At 43.9% G+C, this 20,724-nt stretch overlaps 1 protein-coding gene across 1 annotated transcript in view; it reads left to right on the top strand.

The window, feature by feature from the left end:
- The first annotated feature begins 12,416 nt into the window (after positions 1-12,416).
- Myo3b (myosin IIIB) overlaps positions 12,417-20,724 on the top strand; it is a 336,609-nt gene continuing 328,301 nt past the window's right edge. The window contains exons 1-2 of the mRNA XM_021150395.2: positions 12,417-12,593; positions 13,624-13,758. Coding sequence (XP_021006054.1) covers positions 12,444-12,593; positions 13,624-13,758 — 285 coding nt within the window. The 5' untranslated portion in view covers positions 12,417-12,443. The remainder of the gene's footprint in view (positions 12,594-13,623; positions 13,759-20,724) is intronic.

Raw genomic sequence — 20,724 nt, 5'->3', positions numbered from 1 at the left:
TCCAGAGTGGTTGTACCAGCTTGCAATGCTACCAGCAATGGATGAGTGCTCCTCTTTCTCCACATCTTCTACAGCATCTGCTGTCACCTGAGTTTTTGATCTTAGCCATTCTGACTGGTGTGAGATGGAATCTCAGGATGGTTTTGATTTGTATTTCCCTGTGACTAAGGATGAACATTTCTTTAGGTGCTTCTCGGTCATTCGATATTTCTCAGTTGAAAATTCTTTGTTTAGCTCTGTGCCCCATTTTTAAATAGGGTTATTTGATTCTCAGGAGTCTAACTTCTTGAGTTCTTTGTATATATTGGATATTAACCCTCTATCAGATGTAGGATTGGTAAACATCTTTTCCCAATCTGTTGGTTACTTTTTTGTCCTATTGACAGTGTTCTTTGCCTTACAGAAGCTGTGCAATTTTATGAGGTCCCATTTGTCGATTCTTGATCTTAGAGCACAAGCCATTGGTGTTCTATTCAGGAAAATGTCCCCTGTGCCCACGTGTTTGAGGCTCTTCCCCACTTTCTCCTCTATAAGTTTCAGCATATCTGGTTTTATGTGGAGGTCCTTGATCTACTTGGACTTGAACTATATACAAGGAGATAAGAATGGGTCAATTTGCATTTTTCTACATGCTGACTGCCAGTTGAACCAGCACTATTTGTTAAAAATGCTGTCTTTTTTCCACTGGATGGTTTTAGCCCCTTTGTCAAATATCAAGTGACCATCAAACATTTTTTTTCCACTATAGTCCTATTTTATTCTTTAGAACTCAACTTCTTTTTTTTTTTAATTTATTTTATTAGGTATTTTCCTCAATTACATTTCCAATGCTATCCAAAAAGTCCCCAATACACTTCCCCCCCCCCAGTCCCCTACCCACCCACTCCCACTTTTTGGCCCTGGCATCCCCCTGTACTGGGGCATATAAAGTTGGCAAGTCCAATGGGCCTCTCTTTCCAGTGATGGCCGACTAGGCCATCTTTTGATACAAATGCAGCTAGAGTCAAGAGCTCTGGGGTACTGGTTCATAATAATGTTCCACCTATGGGGTTGCAGTTCCCTTTAGCTCCTTGGGTACTTTCTCTAGCTCCTCCATTGGGGGCCCTGTGATCCGTCCAATAGCTGACTGTGAGCATCCACTTCTGTGTTTGCTAGGCCCCGGCATTGTCTCACAAGAGACAGCTATATCTGGGTCCTTTCAGCAAAATCTTGCTAGTGTATGCAATGGTGTCAGCGTTTGGAAGCTGATTATGGGATGGATCCCTGCATATGGCAGTCTTTAGATGGTCCATCCTTTCTTCACAGCTCCAAACTTTATCTCTGTAACTCTTTCCATGGGTGTTTTGTTCCCAATTCCAAGAAGGGGCAAAGTGTCCACACTTTGGTCTTCTTTCTTCTTGAATTTCATGCATTTAATAAATTGTATCTTATATCTTGGGTATCCTAAGTTTTTGGGCTAATATCCACTTATCAGTGAGTACATATTGTGTGAGTTCCTTTGTGAATATGTTACCTCACTCAGGATGATGCCCTCCAGATCCATCCATTTGCCTAGGAATTTCATAAATTCATTCCTTTTAATAGCTGAGTAGTACTCCATTGTGTAAATGTACCACATTTTCTGTATCCATTCCTCTGTTGAGGGGCATCTGGGTTCTTTTCAGCTTCTGGCTATTATAAATAAGGCTGCTATGAACATAGTGGAGCATGTGTCCTTCTTACCGGTTGGAACATCTTCTGGATATATGCCCAGGAGAGGTATTGCTGGATCCTCTGGTAGTATTATGTCCAATTTTCTGAGGAACTGCCAAACTGATTTCCGGAGTGGTTGTACCAGCTTGCAATCCTACCAACAATGAAGGAGTGTTCCTCTTTCTCCACATCCTCGCCAGCATCTGCTGTCACCTGAAGTTTTGATCTTAGCCATTCTGACTGGTGTGAGGTGGAATCTCAGGGTTGTTTTGATTTGCATTTCCCTGATGATTAAGGATGTTGAACATTTTTTCAGGTGCTTCTCTGCCATTCGGTATTCCTCAGGTGAGAATTCTTTGTTCAGTTCTGAGCCCCATTTTTTAACGGGGTTATTTGATTTTCTGGAGTCCACCTTCTTGAGTTCTTTATATATATTGGATATTAGTCCCCTATCTGATTTAGGATAGGTAAAGATCCTTTCCCAATCTGTTGGTGGTCTTTTTGTCTTATTGACGGTGTCTTTTGCCTTGCAGAAGCTTTGCAACTTTATGAGGTCCCATTTATCGATTCTCGATCTTACAGCACAAGCCTTTGCTGTTCTATTCAGGAATTTTTCCCCTGTACTCATATCTTCGAGGCTTTTCCCTACTTTCTCCTCTATAAGTTTCAGTGTCTCTGGTTTTATGTGGAGTTCCTTAATCCACTTAGATTTGACCTTAGTACAAGGAGATAGGAATGGATCAATTCGCATTCTTCTACATGATAACCGCCAGTTGTGCCAGCACCATTTGTTGAAAATGCTGTCTTTTTTCCACTGGATGGCTTTTGCTCCCTTGTCAAAGATCAAGTGACTATAGGTATGTGGGTTGATCTCAGGGTCTTCAATTCTGTTCCATTGGTCTACTTTTCTGTCGTTATACCAGTACCATGCAGTTTTTATCACAATTGCTCTGTAGTACAGCTTTAGGTCAGGCATGGTGATTCCACCAGAGGTTCTTTTATCCTTGAGAAGAGTTTTTGCTATTCTAGGTTTTTTGTTGTTCCAGATGAATTTGCAGATTGCACTTTCTAATTCGTTGAAGAATTGATTTGGAATTTTGATGGGGATTGCATTGAATCTGTAGATTGCTTTTGGTAAGATAGCCATTTTTACAATGTTGATCCTGCCAATCCATGAGCATGGGAGGTCTTTCCATCTTCTGAGATCTTCTTTAATTTCTTTCTTCAGGGACTTGAAGTTCTTGTCATACAGATCTTTCACTTCCTTAGTTAGAGTCACGCCAAGGTATTCTATATTGTTTGTGACTATTGAGAAGGGTGTTGTTTCCCTAATTTCCTTCTCTGCCTGTTTATCCTTTGTGTTGTTGAAAGGCCATTGACTTGCTTGAGTTAATTTTATATCCAGCTACTTCACTGAAGCTATTTATCAGGCTTAGGAGTTCTCTGGTGGAATTTTTAGGGTCACTTATGTATACTATCATATCATCTGCAAAAAGTGATATTTTGACTTCTTCTTTTCCGATTTGTATCCCCTTGATCTCCTTTTGTTGTCTAATTGCTCTGGCTAGGACTTCAAGTACAATGTTGAATAGGTAGGGAGAGAGTGGGCAGCCTTGTCTAGTCCCTGATTTTAGTGGGATTTCTTCCAGCTTCTCACCATTTACTTTGATGTTGGCTACTGGTTTGCTGTATATTGCTATTATCATGGTTAGGTATGGGCCTTGAATTCCTGATCTTTCCAAGACTTTTATCATGAATGGGTGTTGGATTTTGTCAAATGCTTTTTCAGCATCTAACGAGATGATCATGTGGTTTTTGTCTTTGAGTTTGTTTATATAATGGATTACATTGATGGATTTTCGTATATTGAACCATCCTTGCATCCCTGGGATGAAACCTACTTGGTCAGGATGGATGATTGTTTTGATGTGTTCTTGAATTTGGTTACCGAGAACTTTATTGAGGATTTTTGCATCAATATTCATAAGGGAAATTGGTCTGAAGTTCTCTATCTTTGTTGGGTCTTTATGTGGTTTAGGTATCAGAGTAATTGTGGCTTCATAGAATGAGTTGGGTAGAGTACCTTCTGATTCTATTTTGTGGAATAGTTTGTGAAGAACTGGGATTAGATCTTCTTTGAAGGTCTGATAGAACTCTGCACTAAACCCATCTGGTCCTGGGCTTTTTTTGGTTGGGAGACTATTAATGACTGCTTCTATTTCTTTAGGGGATATGGGACTGTTTAGATCATTAACCTGATCTTGATTTAACTTTGGTACCTGGTATCTGTCTAGAAACTTGTCCATTTCATCCAGGTTCTCCAGTTTTGTTGAGTATAGCCTTTTGTAGAAGGATCTGATGGTGTTTTGGATTTCTTCAGGGTCTGTTGTTATGTCTCCCTTTTCATTTCTGATTTTGTTAATTAGAATACTTTCCCTATGCCCTCTAGTGAGGCTGGCTAAGGGTTTATCTATCTTGTTGATTTTCTCAAAGAACCAGCTCCTTGATTGGTTGATTCTTTGAATTGTTCTTCTTGTTTCCACTTGGTTGATTTCACCCCTGAGTTTGATTATTTCTTGCCGTCTACTCCTCTTGGGTGAATTTGCTTCCTTTCGTTCTAGAGCTTTTAGGTGTGTTGTCAAGCTGCTAATGTGTGCTCTCTCTAGTTTCTTTTTGGAGGCACTCAGAGCTATGAGTTTTCCTCTTAGAAATGCTTTCAATGTGTCCCATAAGTTTGGGTATGTTGTGGCTTCATTTTCATTAAACTCCAGAAAGTCCTTAATTTCTTTCTTTATTCCTTCCTTGACCAAGGTATCATTGAGAAGAGTGTTGTTTAGTTTCCACGTGTGTGTTGGCTTTCTATTATTTATTTTGTTATTGAAGATCAGTCTTAGTCCATGGTGATCTGATAGGATGCATGGGACAATTTCAATATTTTTGTATATGTTGAGGCTTATTTTGTGACCAATTATGTGGTCAATTTTGGAGAAGGTACCGTGAGGTGCTGAGAAGAAGGTATATCCTTTTGTTTTAGGATAAAATGTTCTATAGATATCTGTCAGATCCATTTGTTTCATAACCTCTGTTAGTTTCACTGTGTCCCTGTTTAGTTTCTGCTCCCATGATCTGTCCATTGGTGAAAGTGGAGTGTTGAAGTCTCCCACTATTATTGTGTGAGGTGCAATGTGTGATTTGAGCTTTACTAAAGTATCTTTAATGAATGTGGCTGCCCTTGTATTTGGAGCATAGATATTCAGAATTGATAGTTCCTCTTGGAGGATTTTACCTTTGATGAGAATGAAGTGCCCTTCCTTGTCTTTTTTGATGACTTTGGGTTGGAAGTCAATCTTATCAGATATTATAATGGCTACTCCAGCTTGTTTCTTCCTACCATTTGCTTGGAAAATTGTTTTCCAGCCTTTCATTCTGAGGTAGTGTCTGTCTTTTTCTCTGAGATGAGTTTCCTGTAAGCAGCAAAATGTTGGGTCCTGTTTCTGTAGCCAGTCTGTTAGTCTATGTCTTTTTATTGGGGAGTTGAGTCCATTGATATTAAGAGATATTAGGGAGAAGTAATTGTTGCGTCCGTTTATTTTTGTTGTTAGAGTTGGTGTTCTGTTTTTGTGGCTGTTTTCTTTTAGGTTTGTTGAGGGATTACCTTCTTGCTTTTTCTAGGACGTGGTTTCTGTCCTTGTATTGGTTTTTTTCCTTTATTATCCTTTGAAGGGCTGGATTCGTGGAAAGATAATGTGTACCATCAAACATTTTTAAAGATATGTTTTCAATTATTTTCACAAACTGGCTTTGAACCTAGTTTGTGCCTAGGTTATACTTGTATTTGGGATTTGCCTGCCTCAGATTTCCAAGTGCCATCAAGCATATCTCGGACAATTTAATGAAATATGGGGCATCTTTAATGATGAGAGTTTAGAAACTCTGAATGCTGTTATCTTGTAATCCCAGTGTTTGGAAAGCAGAGGCAGGTGGATCTCTGTGAGTACGAGACCAGCCTGGTCTACAGATTGAGTTCCAAGATAGCCAGGGCTACACAAAGAAATCCTGTCTTAAATATTTTTAAAATTAATTAATTAATTAATTTTTTAGCATATCTCTTTTTGAAAACAAAAATTCAAGTTCTAGTTTGCCTAGAAAGATACACAAAAAAGATAAAATTATGGTGGCTTTCCCCCTTTGAAGAAGTCTGAAATCTAAACAGTCATACCATTGTCCGATATCTTGGTTTCTGTAATAGATATTTTTTGTGGACAAAAGGGAGCCCTACATATTACTGGGAGGCATATAAATTAACCCAGTTACTATGGAAATATATATAAAGTTAAAAAACGAAAAATGGCTCTACCCTGTGATCCAGGCCCACCTGCCTAGAGACTGTACTGCCCAAAGTGGGCTGGGCCATCCTACATCAATTAGCAATCAAGAAAATGTGTCCACAAGCTAATCTGATGGAGACAATTCTTCAGTTGATCCAGAGTATCAAATTGACAACCAATCAGTCACACTAGATTTTGTGTAATAAATAAAGTGATGTGTGTACATGTGACATGAAAGTGGCCACAGAGCTTCCTGGGGGACAGAGGGCACGAAGTGGCACTGAGAAGAGGGTGTGTGCTCAGAGTATAGTACATATTTGTATGAAAACATCCTAATGTAACATTGTACTATGTACAATGAAAGTCTTAGAAAATAATAAGCCGTAATCTGTGTGTGTGCATATGCATATGTGTGTGTGAGGAGAGCTGTTGTCTCAAATACTGGACATACAGCTCTGCCTATCAGGAGTTCATTTTATATAGAGAAAATGGGGGGCATTACTTTGAATTTCCATGGTACTGCCTTAGTGAAGCCGCTTACTAAATGAATATCTGTCTGTCTATACAGGGGTTTAGGTAATGAGAAACAGTGTGTTTCCCAGACATTAGGCTGATGATTTGTGGGCAGATAGGAGAATGTTCATTCTGAGTCTGCATTGCTCTTACGTTCTAAACAGAAATGCCCTCCTGAGGTGAGATCCTTTGTCTTGCTACTGACTTGGCTATTCCTGGTAGAGGAAGGGTTGAGAAAACACAGGAATATGGGAGAGGGGGACATGTGAGAATTTTGCTCCCAAAGTGTGGTATAGACGAGAACTCCATTGGTGGTGTTGCCTGATGCAGTATTACACAGTTTATTAATTCTTCTCTTGGAAGTAGTGCAGAGACCCATCAGAGTTCATGGGGTTTCTGAGAGGCTTGCAAACTTCCTGCACGGCTGAGGGTCACCACCCACCTCGTTCTAGACAGACATAGCACTTCCAATGAATGGAGCTGGCATAGCCTGAGGTGTCCATCTTAGAGAGTTCACTCTTTTCATTTCATGTGAAGAACTGTAGGAGGTCTAGATGCCTCTTTAGGGTGTGCTGAGCTTCATAGCATCATCCCGGATACTAGAAACCATTCCTGGACCTTTCTATGTTATCCATGAGGGTAGGTTGTACTTTTTCCATCAGTGCTACCACGCCCCAGCACAGTTGAGCAGAGCTCATATTGCCCCTGAGACTCACACAAGCAGGTTCTGGGCTGTCGGAAGTGCTGCTCCTGCTGCTTCCCTGGACCAGATCTTCATCTCAAGGCTTAGGAACAGCTGCTGCTTGGTCGATGTTTAATCAATTGCCCGAGTGTTTACAAAGTCATATTGATTTTAAAGAGTGAAGACAGGAATGGCTGTCAGAAATGTCTTGTCCTACCACTCCTTTATTTAACCTTGTCTGAGAATGCCCAGAAGTACCTGATGGACAAGCCAGGAGATCCTGGGTGATCAGCCCTCTGATTCCTTCATCAGTATTCATGGGGAATGATTCACTCTTTCGAGGAGTTGTGCTTGTTTTGGGGAACCCACTTTGCTGCTTTTTAGGAGTATGGATACTGAGTCTCCTGGGACTGGGAGACTCAGTTATTTTCCCCATAGAACTTTTCAATACTTGGATGGTAGATCAGAAAAAAAAAAAAAAAAAACCAAAAAACCAGACCATTGTTAACTGTCTGATCCCATTCAGTTTGTGGAGCAAAGGCCACAGAACTGGACCAAGGCAAACTTGGATTGACATTTCTGCATTGCCCTTGAACAGCTGGGTCACCAACCTGGGCTTCAATTTCTTCTGTAAAATAGGATGCATTCATTCACAAAGGCTGCTGAAACCAAGGACCACAGACTGAGTGACTGGCACAAACAGTGGAGCTCAGTTTAACCATGTACTGGTGTTCTGGAAGCTGGATCAAGGTGCGAACACTGTCAGTCTCTTTCCTGGGTATGCACGGATGCCTTGCTGTGTCCTCAAGTGTCTGAGACTGAATCTTATGCAGACACAGGTCATAACGCATTCACCACATCCCCATCTGATCTCATTTCCCCTTAATTACCCGTGTAAAGGTTCTGCCTCCCAATACAGTCATGACCTGAGATACTGAGGGTTGAGACTTCAAAATATTAATTAGAGAGGGTGCCACAGTTCAGCTCTCATGGCAGTGAGGTGCTGAGTTTAACAGGTGGTTTCCTGTTAGTGCTCTGATTATGACTCATGTCTGATTACTAATGTTCATGTCTTTGGAAGGTTCCAGAAGCTGGTGAGGAGCACTTGCTCTGAGATATTTCCCAAACTGCAGGACTTCTGGTAATCAGACAGAGGCAGTTCCAGCAACACAGGGTAGCTGGTCACCCTATAGGCTACCAGAGAGGATACAGCAAGCACTTGGTTCCCTGCCCTCTTCAGCCTGACCTTATTCTACCTCAGCATCCCCTAGATCTGATAGTCTCTGTGGTCCTCTCCTGTTTTGAGGTAGGCTCACCAGAGAACCCCACGATAAAGCCAAAAGGAAAGTCTTTATTGCTGCATAGGGAACGTGCCCAAATCTTGCAGCCCTGAGTCTTTCAGCTCTTTGTCTTTTATGCATAAAAACCATATCCTGGTTGTCCCACTTCAGTTACTAAGAAGCAGAACTCCAGAAGCCAAAAAGCAAGGTTAGTACATTTAGGGATCTTCCTGAAACTACGGACTAGGTCTTTGGTGGATTAGGTCTTTGTTCTCATTCTGGCAGACGTTGGGGCCTCTGTGCTGAGTTTTAAGGTCAGAGTGTTACCTCTAACATGGTGTCAGTTGTGCTAAGGTCCAGGCCTATCACAATTCTGCTGCAACACTCTCTGGCAATATTGTCCAAACTTGGGATTCTATTCATGTCTGAAACTAGTAACTGATTGGAGAAAAACTCATTTGGTTTGTAGTTGAAAGTGAAGTAAAACAAAATGTTTTTCCTACACCTTGGTGGGTCTGAGGCAGATCTCACTGTGCCTCTGGTGATGTTGAGTAGTGCTCCCTGACGCTCCCGAGTGCTCCCTATGCTCACTGCACCCTGCCATCTTCCAGTCCAGGCAGCAGTTCTGCGAAAAATGGTGTGGGAGTGTGATGTAGGGAAACTACAGCCACTCTGTGATGCAGGTGGAGGGACTGAGGTAAAGAGTCGTGGCCTCAGCCGAGTCTCTGCTGGTCAGAGTTTGGCCAGAGTCCTGATGAGTCCAGAGCTGAGCCTGGGTACAGGTATTTCTGATGATGGGGATACAGGTCATTTTGCAGGGACCTTGGAGTCAGCACAGAACACACCCAGGCACCAAATTCTCAGCAGAGGATTTTATTTACCTGGGAGGGACAAACAGGGGGCTGCCTCTGGCTGGGGCAAAGACAGCAGCGGTGGCTCTGCAGGAGCGGTTTTTAAGGGGACAAAGGGGAAGTCTGTGCTAGCATGAGTTGGTAAGTCATGACTGGACATGTTAGCCAGTGTAGCCGAACAATGAATTTTGATGGCTGGACCTTGGAGTTTTAGTCAGACATAAGGAAGTGGCCAAATAAGGGAATAGACCTTGGTGGCTGTACCGCGGGCCACACAGGAGGAACAACACAAACAACACATGGCTTTAGAACTCATGGAATACAGTCCACTGGTTACCACAGTCACACGGGTGAGCCTTAGTGTGACATGACCCCGAGGACCACATAGGGCAGCAGTGGCTGACGTGACTCTCACTGAGGCTGGACTAGTGATGACTGATTTCTTATACCCATTTTTGCCCTCAGCTTCCTGATATGATTTTTTTTAAGAATCGCTGATGAGTAGATATGCATTCTGAGAATGTAAGGTCGCTTTGATTGATTTTTATTAAAAGGTTTAGATTTGTGATTCTTTTAAGATTCTTACAATATAAACAATAAGATAATTACTCTTTCATTTTATTTATTTATTTATTTATTTATTTATTTATTTATTTTTCATGGTTTTTGCATTAGTTCCTCTTGCTGTAACAAAATACCTGAGGAGGGAAGGGTTGGTTTTGTGTCAGGGTCTAAGGTGGAATTCAGCCCTATGTTAAGTGACAGGGAAGCCAATGACCTCAGCAACAGAGATAGCTAGCACCTTGCTTCCTCTCCTTTTCTTTCAGTTCTCTACCTCAGCCCATTGGATGGTGCCACTCACAGTTACAATGAATCTTTTCTGCTCAGCTAAACGTTTCTGGAAACACCCTCAGATACACCCAGATACAGCCGGGGTTCAGCTTCTGCTTTCAGGGTATTTGGGCACCGTTGTGCACCAGGCCTGAATAGAAAGAGTGAAACTTGTCCTGGCTGGGTGGGTTCACAGGAACTTGGTCGTCTTGAGTGCAGGGGGAAGGTGGGGGGCGGGTGGCAGGGAAGAAGCCTTCTCTAAGGAGGACAGGAAGGAGAGGGGAGAAGCCTTCTCCAAGTTCTGTTTTTCAGTGATACAGCTCTCTTTTTGGGGGGTGTCGGGTAATAAGGGCTATATAAACCTTGGGGAGTGGGTAGGGGGGATGCTTCAATTTACATGAAGAGAAATTCCAGGTGCTTGCCGCATATGTCCTTATTAGAAAAGAAGTTAAATCCATAATTTGACCACCAGGCTTATGTGTGTGTGTGGGGGGGCGGGGTTGGCTACATGCCCCACAGCATGCAAGCCCAGGACAGGGAGGGAACGATTCTTATTCCTGCCTGTCTCAAGATGAGATTTTCAGGGTTTGGACACACCTCCATCTTACTCTTGCCCTACCCACGTCACCCCCACCCCCATCGCACCTGCCCCCCAGAGACATATATCCAAGCCCTATCAAATGGATCATTGTACTGGCTGGTTTTGTGTGTCAACTTAACACAAGCTGGAGTTATCACAGAGAAAGGAGCTTCAGTTGGGGAAATGCCTCCATGAGATCTAGCTGTAAGGCATTTTCTCAATTAGTGATCAAGGGGGGAGGTCCCCTTGTGGGTGGTGCCATCTCTGGGCTGGGAGTCTTGGGTTCTATAAGAAAGCAAGCTGAGCAAGCCAGGGAAAGCAAGCCAGTAAGGAACATCCCTCCATGGCCTCTGTATCAGCTCCTGCTTCCTGACCTGCTTGAGTTCTAGTCCTGACTTCCTTGGTGATGAACAGCAATGTGGAAGTGTAAGCTAAATAAACCCTTTCCTCCCCAACTTGCTTCTTGGTCACGATGTTTTGTCCAGGAATAGAAACCCTGACTAAGACAACCATTAAAATCAAAATCAACTATTACAGATAATATGTGATATGCTCTCTCTCTCTCTCTCTCTCTCTCTCTCTCTCTCTCTCTCTCGGGCTGGCCTGGAACTCAGATGAGCATCTGTGTAGCTCAGGATTGATCTCATCATGGCTGCCCTTCTCCCTCAGCCTCCTGAGGGCTAGAGTACAGGAGTGTGTCACTGCAATCAGCTTTAATGTTTTTGAAATGTTCTCAGTTAGCCAAAAGGAAAACCAGTTCGTTATTGTGCCAAATCACAGAGCTTTCCTTGCTTTGGGAGAATTATCTAGAAAAGCGTTAGAAGTGCAAACTAGAATATTCACCACAAGGCTGAAGTCTGAGGCGGGGGTTTGGTGCCATGTCTCTTGCCAGTTAGCCTGGGACCTTTTTGTGGGGTCTAAGAAGCAAACCTAGGTTAAGACTGTCCTCCTAGCCTGAGGTCACCTGACCCAGAGTGGGCTATCTCACAGTATCAGGACCTTGCAGTAAAAGGACTTTGCTTTACTGAAATCAAACTCTGCAAATCTTTGTCCTTGAACCAAGGCAGTGAGCCTGCAGCTCCGGTCAGCACGTTGGTGTGACCTGCACATTGCTATGTGGATGGGGCAGGGGCTTGTCTCCTCTTTAAAGAGCTCTAAGACTGATCTGTGAGTGCTGTGCACAGAGCAGCATCTGCAATGTGCACCTTTGACCTTGTACAAAGAGTGTGAGGATTCCTTTCCGGGTATCATTTGGGAACCCTGGTCAAGGTCACTGTGAGCGGGGATAAGCATTTAGACTTGGGGGTCTTCCCGCCACTTTCTCTGGCAGCCGCGCCTCTCTTCACCTAGCAATACAGCTGCTTAAACATGGCCAACCCCTTCCTTCCTACACCTCCCCTTCTTCTCACAGCACTTCCGACATGATCCTTGACATTTGTGTTTTTAGGAGGTGTCAGAATCCTGCTATTTCCCCACTCTATCTTCTATTACCATTTCTTGTAGATGCTTTGAATTCACTTCCTTCACTGAAAACACAGGAGGAGACAAAGAAGAAGTCACAAGGCTGCTGATTAAGAAAGGAATCGCTCTGTTTCAGAAGCCCATGACCTTTAATCCAGCGACCCACCGCTCATGATACGATTTCTCGACAGGAAACACCTGTATGGATTATTTCACTGTAACCCCATGATGCTTGGCCTGGAATCACTCCCTGATCCCATGGAGACCTGGGAGATTATTGAGACGATTGGCAAAGGCACGTATGGCAAGGTCTACAAGGTAGCCAACAAGAGAGATGGGAGCTTGGCTGCCGTGAAGGTTCTGGACCCCGTCAGTGTGAGTAAGAGAGTGCTGTAATGACCAGCTAATGTTTTGGATACTTTAGACTTGTGATTTCTTTTCCTGATCTTAGTGATAAATTTCATGAATGCTGGCAGGCAATCTCAAGATGAATCCTGGTTCGTCAGGACCTCTGAAGAAAAGACTTGACTTGGAGTTTCCTGGACTTGCCAGGCATGGTGGAGCACACCTTCAATCCTGGCCCAAGGAGGTGTGGGGATGGGTGGGAAGGTGAGAGGTGGGGTGGCGGTGGAGACAGGCAGATCTCTGAGTTCAAGGCCAGCCTGGTTTGTTTCAGAACCAGACAGGGCTACATTAGAGGAGCCCTGTCTTAAAAAATCAAAATCAAACTAAACAAAACTAAACAAAAAACAAGATCCCCAACTCCCCTTGGACTTTGGTTTCTTGCCAGTTTTATTTGCTGTTTTAGCGTTAGCGCCTCGGGCTTTTAAAAATTAATTCTCTTGGGAAGAATGCTATATTCCATTCCGTGTTCTCTCTGTAAGTTACAAAATGAACCAGCCTCATGATATTCAATCATCCGAGGTGACATTTTATTTCAAAGCGTTGAGAGTACCAAGCTCTGCGCTGGGCTGCACAGTTAAGCTGTATCTTGCTTGCATGGGCCCCTTCAAGCTTTGAAATCTCAGAATTTTTCAATAAAAGATATTTATTATTATTGTAAGGAAATGTGATTGCTTATAATAGCCAAAGGTTGACATCAGGATCAGAAGAGCTGCTCTTGGGTACTTTGAATACAAAGTGACAATGATGGCTTTAATATGTAGTAGAGTCCAGTGTGGTGGTGCACACTTGTAATTCAAGCTCTTGAGAGTTGCAGGCTTTGGGGAATTTGTGGGGAGGTGGGGGTCATCATGGGATGTACAGTGAGATCATGTTTCAAAAAAAAACCCAACTTCAAACTGATAATCAATATGCTTTATTAATTGGTGGCTTGAGTACACTGTTGTCTGTACCTTTCCTCACACACTAGTCTTGAACATAAACTTTTCTAAACTCTGTTTAGGATATGGATGAGGAGATTGAGGCTGAGTACAACATTCTGCAGTTTCTCCCCAGCCACCCCAACGTTGTAAAGTTTTATGGGATGTTTTACAAAGCCGATCGCTGTGTGGGAGGACAGCTATGGCTGGTTCTGGAGGTAAGAGGCTCCGGTGGGGTAGCTGTGGATTGGAAGCACGTTTGCAGGTGCAGGTTGGAGGAGTCCGTTCCCCCTTAGTGCCAGATACCTGAAGAGACAGGAAACCCTGCAGTGCTTACAGCAAGGTGTGAACCGGGTTTCTTGTTTCTATGCTTTGGAAAAAAACATAATCCTCTTTTCTGCTACCGCAGAGTCTATCTAGGAATCTAATTGGAAAATGTTACTGTGTTCTATAAACTGGAAACATGTCACAGAGCTCACGTTCCAATTTGGTACAGTCCCTTTCTGAACTTTGCCCGCAATGCTGTTGGCCTGAACCATTTGTATTTGCCTGTTCATGGTCATGGTCTCCTGAAAACCGAGTCTGAGAGTTATGTGTAGAAAGATTAGCTGAGAGAGAAGTGAGGAAGACATCGGGGTAAGGAGATGTTACAGAGCACTGATCACGGCCTCAGCCAACTCTCTACGGAAATGGCTATCCAGGAGCCTGTCCACCGTTGTTCTCATCTGTACCTCTGCCCTCCAGGAAGGCAGTCTCCTATAGAGGAGGGGACAATTCCTAGTACCGAGGTATCTGGGAAGAGGGGGCATAGACTCTCCCAGCAGCATCTGTTCTGCAGAGGGGATGTAAAGAGAACACAATGTATACACAGTTGTCCCATTTTTTCTCCTTTATTAATGGGGATGAATGTCATCTGGGTGCAGAAGACCGAGTCCCCTGAACTGAGACTGAGGATAACAGGGACAGTCGGACTGGTCATTTGCTCCATTCTCACAGGACACCTCCTGATTTGTCTTGGACCTAGACCCTCTGAATCAGTTCACACTTCCCTGCCTGTGTCAGAATGATGCAGGGGCATGACAGGAGCATGAGGACACACGCAGACACCTTGTGCCAGTCTTCTTGTATCTGGGAAAGTCTGAGAATGAGACAGTATGTATCGGCTGCCATGGCAACCGTGGGAGGAAGGTAGTCTCGATATTTCTGTCATATTAACTGTCTTCCTCACAATATCTCAATGCAGGGAATTTTGATTTTTATGAATCGTCTTTGAAATGTTAATTGTCAAGTGAAATCATCCATGTCTTCTCCCAGCATTTTTGGGGTTCATTCACCCCCTACCTCCCCTTCCCCTCTGCCCAAGAGGATGTTAGGGTTTTACTTACTGCAAAGCTGTTTAACACTGATACCTTGTTCAGGAATGGCATTGCGTCTGGAGGCTCTGGTTGTAGTCATCTTTAGCTCTGTAACAGCTCTGTCCCTCCTTGTAGCATCATCATGGAAGTACAGTGACCAACCAACGCCCCCTTTATTCATCCCCTTCTCTGTACATCTCATCCCACCCCAAACATCTCCATGTTCAGACAAAGGGGATTTAACCCTTTCAGGAACTCTCTGAGGCTTGCCAAGGGTGTGCTCTGTGTGCTGCCTGGTGAGCAGGAGGTTGCTTATGTCAAAGGTGCTTATGAGCCAGTAATCTTCCCAATGAGGTGGGATGGCAGATGCTCCAGACAGTCAGATTCAGCACCTCAGGTGTGCTCCAGACAGCCAGGGAAGCTGTGAATAACGAGGAGTCAGGCTGTGACTGGAGCCTCGTGCTGATGCTTCTCAGCCAAGTACCCCCTTGCTATTTCCCATTGGCCAGCAGACAGGTAACAAGGCCACTCAGAGACACTGGGTGACTTATCCTTCAGTAGGCAACATGCTGACATTTACCATTTTGATGGTGGTTTTGCCAAAGCTGGTAGCATGGAATGCCACCTTCTATGTCCCAGCACAGATTGTTTATAGCAAGCTGCTGGGTAGCTGGATGTGACCAGTGCCTCCACAAGTCTCCCAGAAACACAAGGATAGACTTCTAACAGTGGCAGAAATGCTCAGCTCTCTTTAACTTCAGTCTTTTGGCATTCCACGGATGGCCAGAGGGCCAGAGAGGAGAGCAGCATGCTCCCGTGACCATGGCACACTTGGACTATGTGTTCCAGTCAGCTTTCTGTTACTATAACAAAATGCCCGAGGTAAACCAATTTTAAAAAGGAAATGCCTCTTTGGCTCGTGGTTAGAAGGTTTTCAATCCTCTGATCAGTTGGCTTCGGGGTGCAAGTGAAGAGGCAGTGTACATCACTATGGGCACAGACCAAAGAGGAAGTGGTCCACCTCATGGTGGCTTGGAAGCAAAATGGAGAGCAAAAAAAAAGACCAGCATCCCAACACCCCCCACTGATGACTTGACTTCCTCCCACCGGGCCTTACACACTAAAAGGGTCACTGCCTACCAATAGCTGGTGCTGGTGGTCAGCCTGTTAGCACACTATCTTTGGGGACACTAAGCAGGATGACAGCACCCCAGCCTACTCATAGGACAGATGACATCAGGCTGTGGTGTACCCCCACAGTTCTGCTCCATCTGAGGCTTTTAAAGGTCTGCCTTTTGAGACTCCCAGTCGCTATAATTATGGTGTGTGTAGTGTTGTTCTCCCTGCCCTTTGCGCTGAGATCATTTATATTGCCTCCACTCTTGGCCTGCTGGATGTGATGAAAGGACCAGAGAGGAGCAATTTTAGAGGGTAGAAAAAGGTTATTAATAAGCTCCTCAAATCACCACAGCTCTGAAAACAAAAGCAAATAAAAATGTCAGCTCTGAAATTCATTACCAATTTGTTAGTCGAAAGCAAACAAAACTCCCTTCATGGTAGACACCAATGCATTAGGAAGACATGGAGCGAGAATACACACACTCCATGATGTGTGGGGCAGGGTGCATTTGTTTTAAGTAAGTATTAAATTTTAAAAAAATCTATAAGTCCCATTGTCTCTTACCCAAATAAGACATGATAAGGACTTAGACCTTTGAGAGCAGCACAGCACTTGGAAATGGTATCTAATGCCACTAAGGCACACTTTCTTTTTCTCCTTTTAGGACAAAAACCTTGCTAGGTAGAAACTGACCATTTCAGCATGAACCAAATGCTCAACGTTTGAAAAACCATCTAGAGTACCATGAAAAAGGCTGCAAAGAAAAAAAAAAATCAAAGTAAAAGAAAGTAAAAAAAAAAACAAAAAAAAACCAAAAAAAACCTTTGCTTTTAAATTAAGTTAAATAATTGGCTTTAAAAATGATCTCTTCCCCTGCCCTGCCTAGAGATCAAAGTACAAGTTCAGAGCCAAAGCGAGAGAGGAAGAAGAAAGGAAGGGAGGGGGAGCGAGAGAGAAGGCTGAGAGTGCCTACATTCTAGTTAGCTCTTGCTTTTATTCAGGCCCTAGAAGTCCAGTCTAGTCCCAAACACCACCGGAAGTGTTAAGTAGCAAGCCACTTTTACCCACCAACACTGTGGCATGAGTTGAGTTTATACAAGTTAAGGGTCTGATGGGGGACGGGGGTTGGTGGGATGACGTATGTCCTAAGCGCTAAATGCTGTAACAGCTCTAGAGAGTCTAGAATGCAATGAAGGAAGACAGCAAATGTCTGACAGGACAAGGGAAGAGCTTTTGAAAGGCAGAGCAGCATCTATAGGCTCATGCTAGCTGTGTTCAGCACAAGAGAATTAAGAAACGGCTGGCTGGAGTAATCCTTCCCACCAGTCACCACACTGAGAAGGGAGCTGGGAGCCTCCAGTCCAAACACATCTCAGCGACTGAACATCTATCTCTCTGCTGGAAATGCTCCAGGGTCCCAGGGGGGCATGGCTTTCATTTGTGTAGTTCCAAGTCAGAAACACAACTTGGTGTTCAGTAAAATCAAGATTATCTGTCTCAACTTACATGGAAAACTAAGCTGTTTTGGGCTACCAAGAGGCAGACACGATGCTATGACATCTTTATGCTCTTGAAGAACCTTACATGCAGCCTTGGAAGACTGATCACCAGGCACTGCAGAGAATTTCCCCTTAATTCTGCCACCTCACTGAGTCAAACCAACACCGTGGTATAGGAGAGACTTGACAGTTGGAGCTGAGGCTTAGAACAGAGGTCTGGCGACCGTGTTGCCTGGACCATTTCGTAAGAACTCAGAGGAAAAGTGGATGGCTTACTGAGCAAGGAGCATTTTATTGCTTGAAGTTATGACTGTCCTGACAAACGCACACGCTGTGATTGAGTCAATATTCAATGAGGTTTTGAAAATGAGACAGGGAAGGCAAATGACATTTTTCTGTTTTTCTTAGTTTGCAGCAAAATGCTCATTAAATTCTAGGTGCATCTGGCTGCTTTGTTTCCTGAAGGGTTAGGGAGGAACCGTGGGCTGGAGAGACACCTCGGTATTTGAAACTGGTGGCTGGCAGAACGTGTGGGAAGGGCAGGCTTTCATGCTAACCCTCAGGGCTGGGGCAAGAGACTCAGGTGCCTTTGACAACTCTAAGAGTTATTTGACACAGCTGAATATTATTTTTTGTTTTATTTTTAAAAGGCTCAGCCCATTTCACTGCACATTGGCTCTTGTAAGTATATACCTTTCATATCTAAGTTACCACAGTCTTTTTCTGTACCCCACAGGCTGCCCTTTTAAAACCTTGCTAGTAGGCTTATCAACAACACAGGACAGCTTCCCTTTGAGGTATCCTGAACAGTTTAATTACATTTCTGTGAATTCTGGAAAGTCAGACAGCTCTTAACTCTGACATTTACTGAACAAAAGGCACCAGCTGAGTAAGACCTCTTTGGGTTTTGTTTTGTTTTTCTAAATTCACAGCTGAGTTTTGATCCCACTGACAAATAGCTACCTTTAATCCCTTCCTAAGTTCTGGAGTGATGAGGAAAGCTTCCAAATTTGCTCCTTTAATGAAACATCCTGAAGATGTCCTTGTCAAACAGTTGGTTGGGAAGGGAAGAAACTCCCAAGAGTCTTCAGGGGGAAATTTCTAGCATCCCATTAGTTTGGGTCAACACCCAGCATTTAAATGTCCTCTTGGTAGTATTTCAGCATTCCCCTCCAACAGGAGAGCGCATATGTGCCCTTGAGATGGGAGCCCAGCTGGGGAGTAGCCCTGATGGACCTGCTCTTGGGCTTTGCATCCAGAGATGCAGAGAACTTACCAGGTACTTTCATCTTCTTGTATCCATCGACTGTCTTCACCATCCACACAGAGGTGCTGAGAAACCTATTTTGATTCTATTTCCTAGGTAATTCATGTCTTGGCTTTGGTCCCCGACTCCCTTGGTTGCTGCTGCTGTTTGTGTATGTGGTATATCTGTGAGCCCCAGTTCATGTGTGTGCATGTGTGCATGTGTGCGCACTTGTGTTTGGAAGTTAGAGGTCAATACATTTCTCAGTAGCTCTTTATCTTGTTCTTTCAGACAGGATCTCTCACTAAACCCAGAGCTCACCAGTTCAGGAAGATTGTGTGGCCAGAAAGCTCTAGGGATCCACTTGCCTCTGATCTCCCCAATGCTGGGATCACAGATACTAACTGCCACTTGGCTTTTAGTGTGAGTGATGCCAACCTGAATGTAGGCCCTCATGCTTGCATGACAAGAACTTTATAAACTGGCTAATTTGATGCCAACTTGACAGAAGCCAGAGTTAACATAGAGGAGGGAGCCTTAGCTGAGAAAAGATTGGACTGTAGACATGGCTATAGTATATTTTCTTAATTAGTTACTGGTAGGGGAAGGCCCCATTGGTAATGAGCGGTGCCAACCCTGGGCTGGGTGGTCCTGGGTTCTATAAGAAAGCAGGCTGAGCAGGCCATGAAGAGCAAGCCGGTAACCATGGCCTCTGCTTCAGCTTCGCCTCCAGATCCCTTCCCTGTTGGAGTTCCTGCCCCGACTTCCTACAGTGATGAAGAGTGACATGGAAACATAAGTCACTCCCCAAGTTGTTTTGGTCATGGAGTTTTATCACAGCAATGGTGACCTTGCCTAAGGCACCAACTGAACTATCTCTTCAGTCCCTCTCCTTGAGATGTTTTCAAATTTTCTAATGGATGATAGCCTGTGTCTGACACTGCTGTCCTCGGTTCCTCTGCCAATCTGCTGCCAAAATTATCTTTTCAGAATGTAAGCCTGAAGACCTCCCACCTAAAGCTTCTCTAGAGCCACTCGTGGCCCTACGTCATGATGTCATAGTTTTGAAGTAGACACAGTACAGAACGATAATGCCCGTTCTCTGTCCCCCTTCCCAGCTCCCTTTGCCCAAGAGCAGCCGAGTGATTAGAATTCTTCCATGTTCCCTTTCTTTGCTGGGATATCTCAACTCCTTTGCTCTGGATGCTCCTCCACATCCTACTCCAAACCCTTTTGTCTTTCAGCCTTTTGTCTTTTGCATCTGAAGTGTTATCTCCAATGGAAAAATGTCTCAGTCCTTTCGTCCTCCCTCAACAGAGTTTGCCCTACTCTCTGGACACATCCTCCCTCCACAGTGCAAATGAAGTTACTTAGGTGCTCATTTCTGGGCAAAGAGCCCTTTGAGGCTGGGGACTGTGTCATCCTAGGATTGTCGGGTGATAAACAGTCTAATTGCAGCCACTGGGAGCAAAAAGATGAACACTGAATGTTATTTGCCCTTTCAGGGTCTTGTAATGTACAACTGGAATCCAAGAGTTTGGAGCCCTTTGATGTTCATCACTGTGACAAATACCTGGCATCATTAAGTTATAAGGAGAAATGCTAGCTTAGAGTTTCAGAGGTTCCAATCCATGGCTAGCAAGACTTGTGGTTTTGAGCCTCTGGTAGGAGTGCTGATGCCAACGGAACTTGTGTAGAATGGCTCATCTAGTGGTCTGTACCACTCGTTTGGTGGGGAGTACGCCCCAAGGACCTAAGACCTCCAAGGCCCTTCTTCTAAAAGACCCATAGCATCTCCTAACAGTGCCACCCTGGAGGCCAATTTTTTTAATGGATAAACTTTGGGGAACATTCCACATCTAAACTATAGGAAGATAGAATATTGGAATACAGCATTTGGGACATGAGAGCCAATGGGATTGAGTGACCAGTTCTACTTGATATTGGCAGACTGCTGACCTCAA

This window comes from Mus caroli, unplaced genomic scaffold (genome assembly GCF_978045245.1).
Source record: "Mus caroli unplaced genomic scaffold, Mus_caroli_1 scaffold_2, whole genome shotgun sequence".
NCBI lineage: Eukaryota > Metazoa > Chordata > Mammalia > Rodentia > Muridae > Mus > Mus caroli.
The sequence above is the reverse complement of the archived record's forward strand: the minus strand, read 5'-3'. Positions and strand labels throughout refer to the sequence as shown.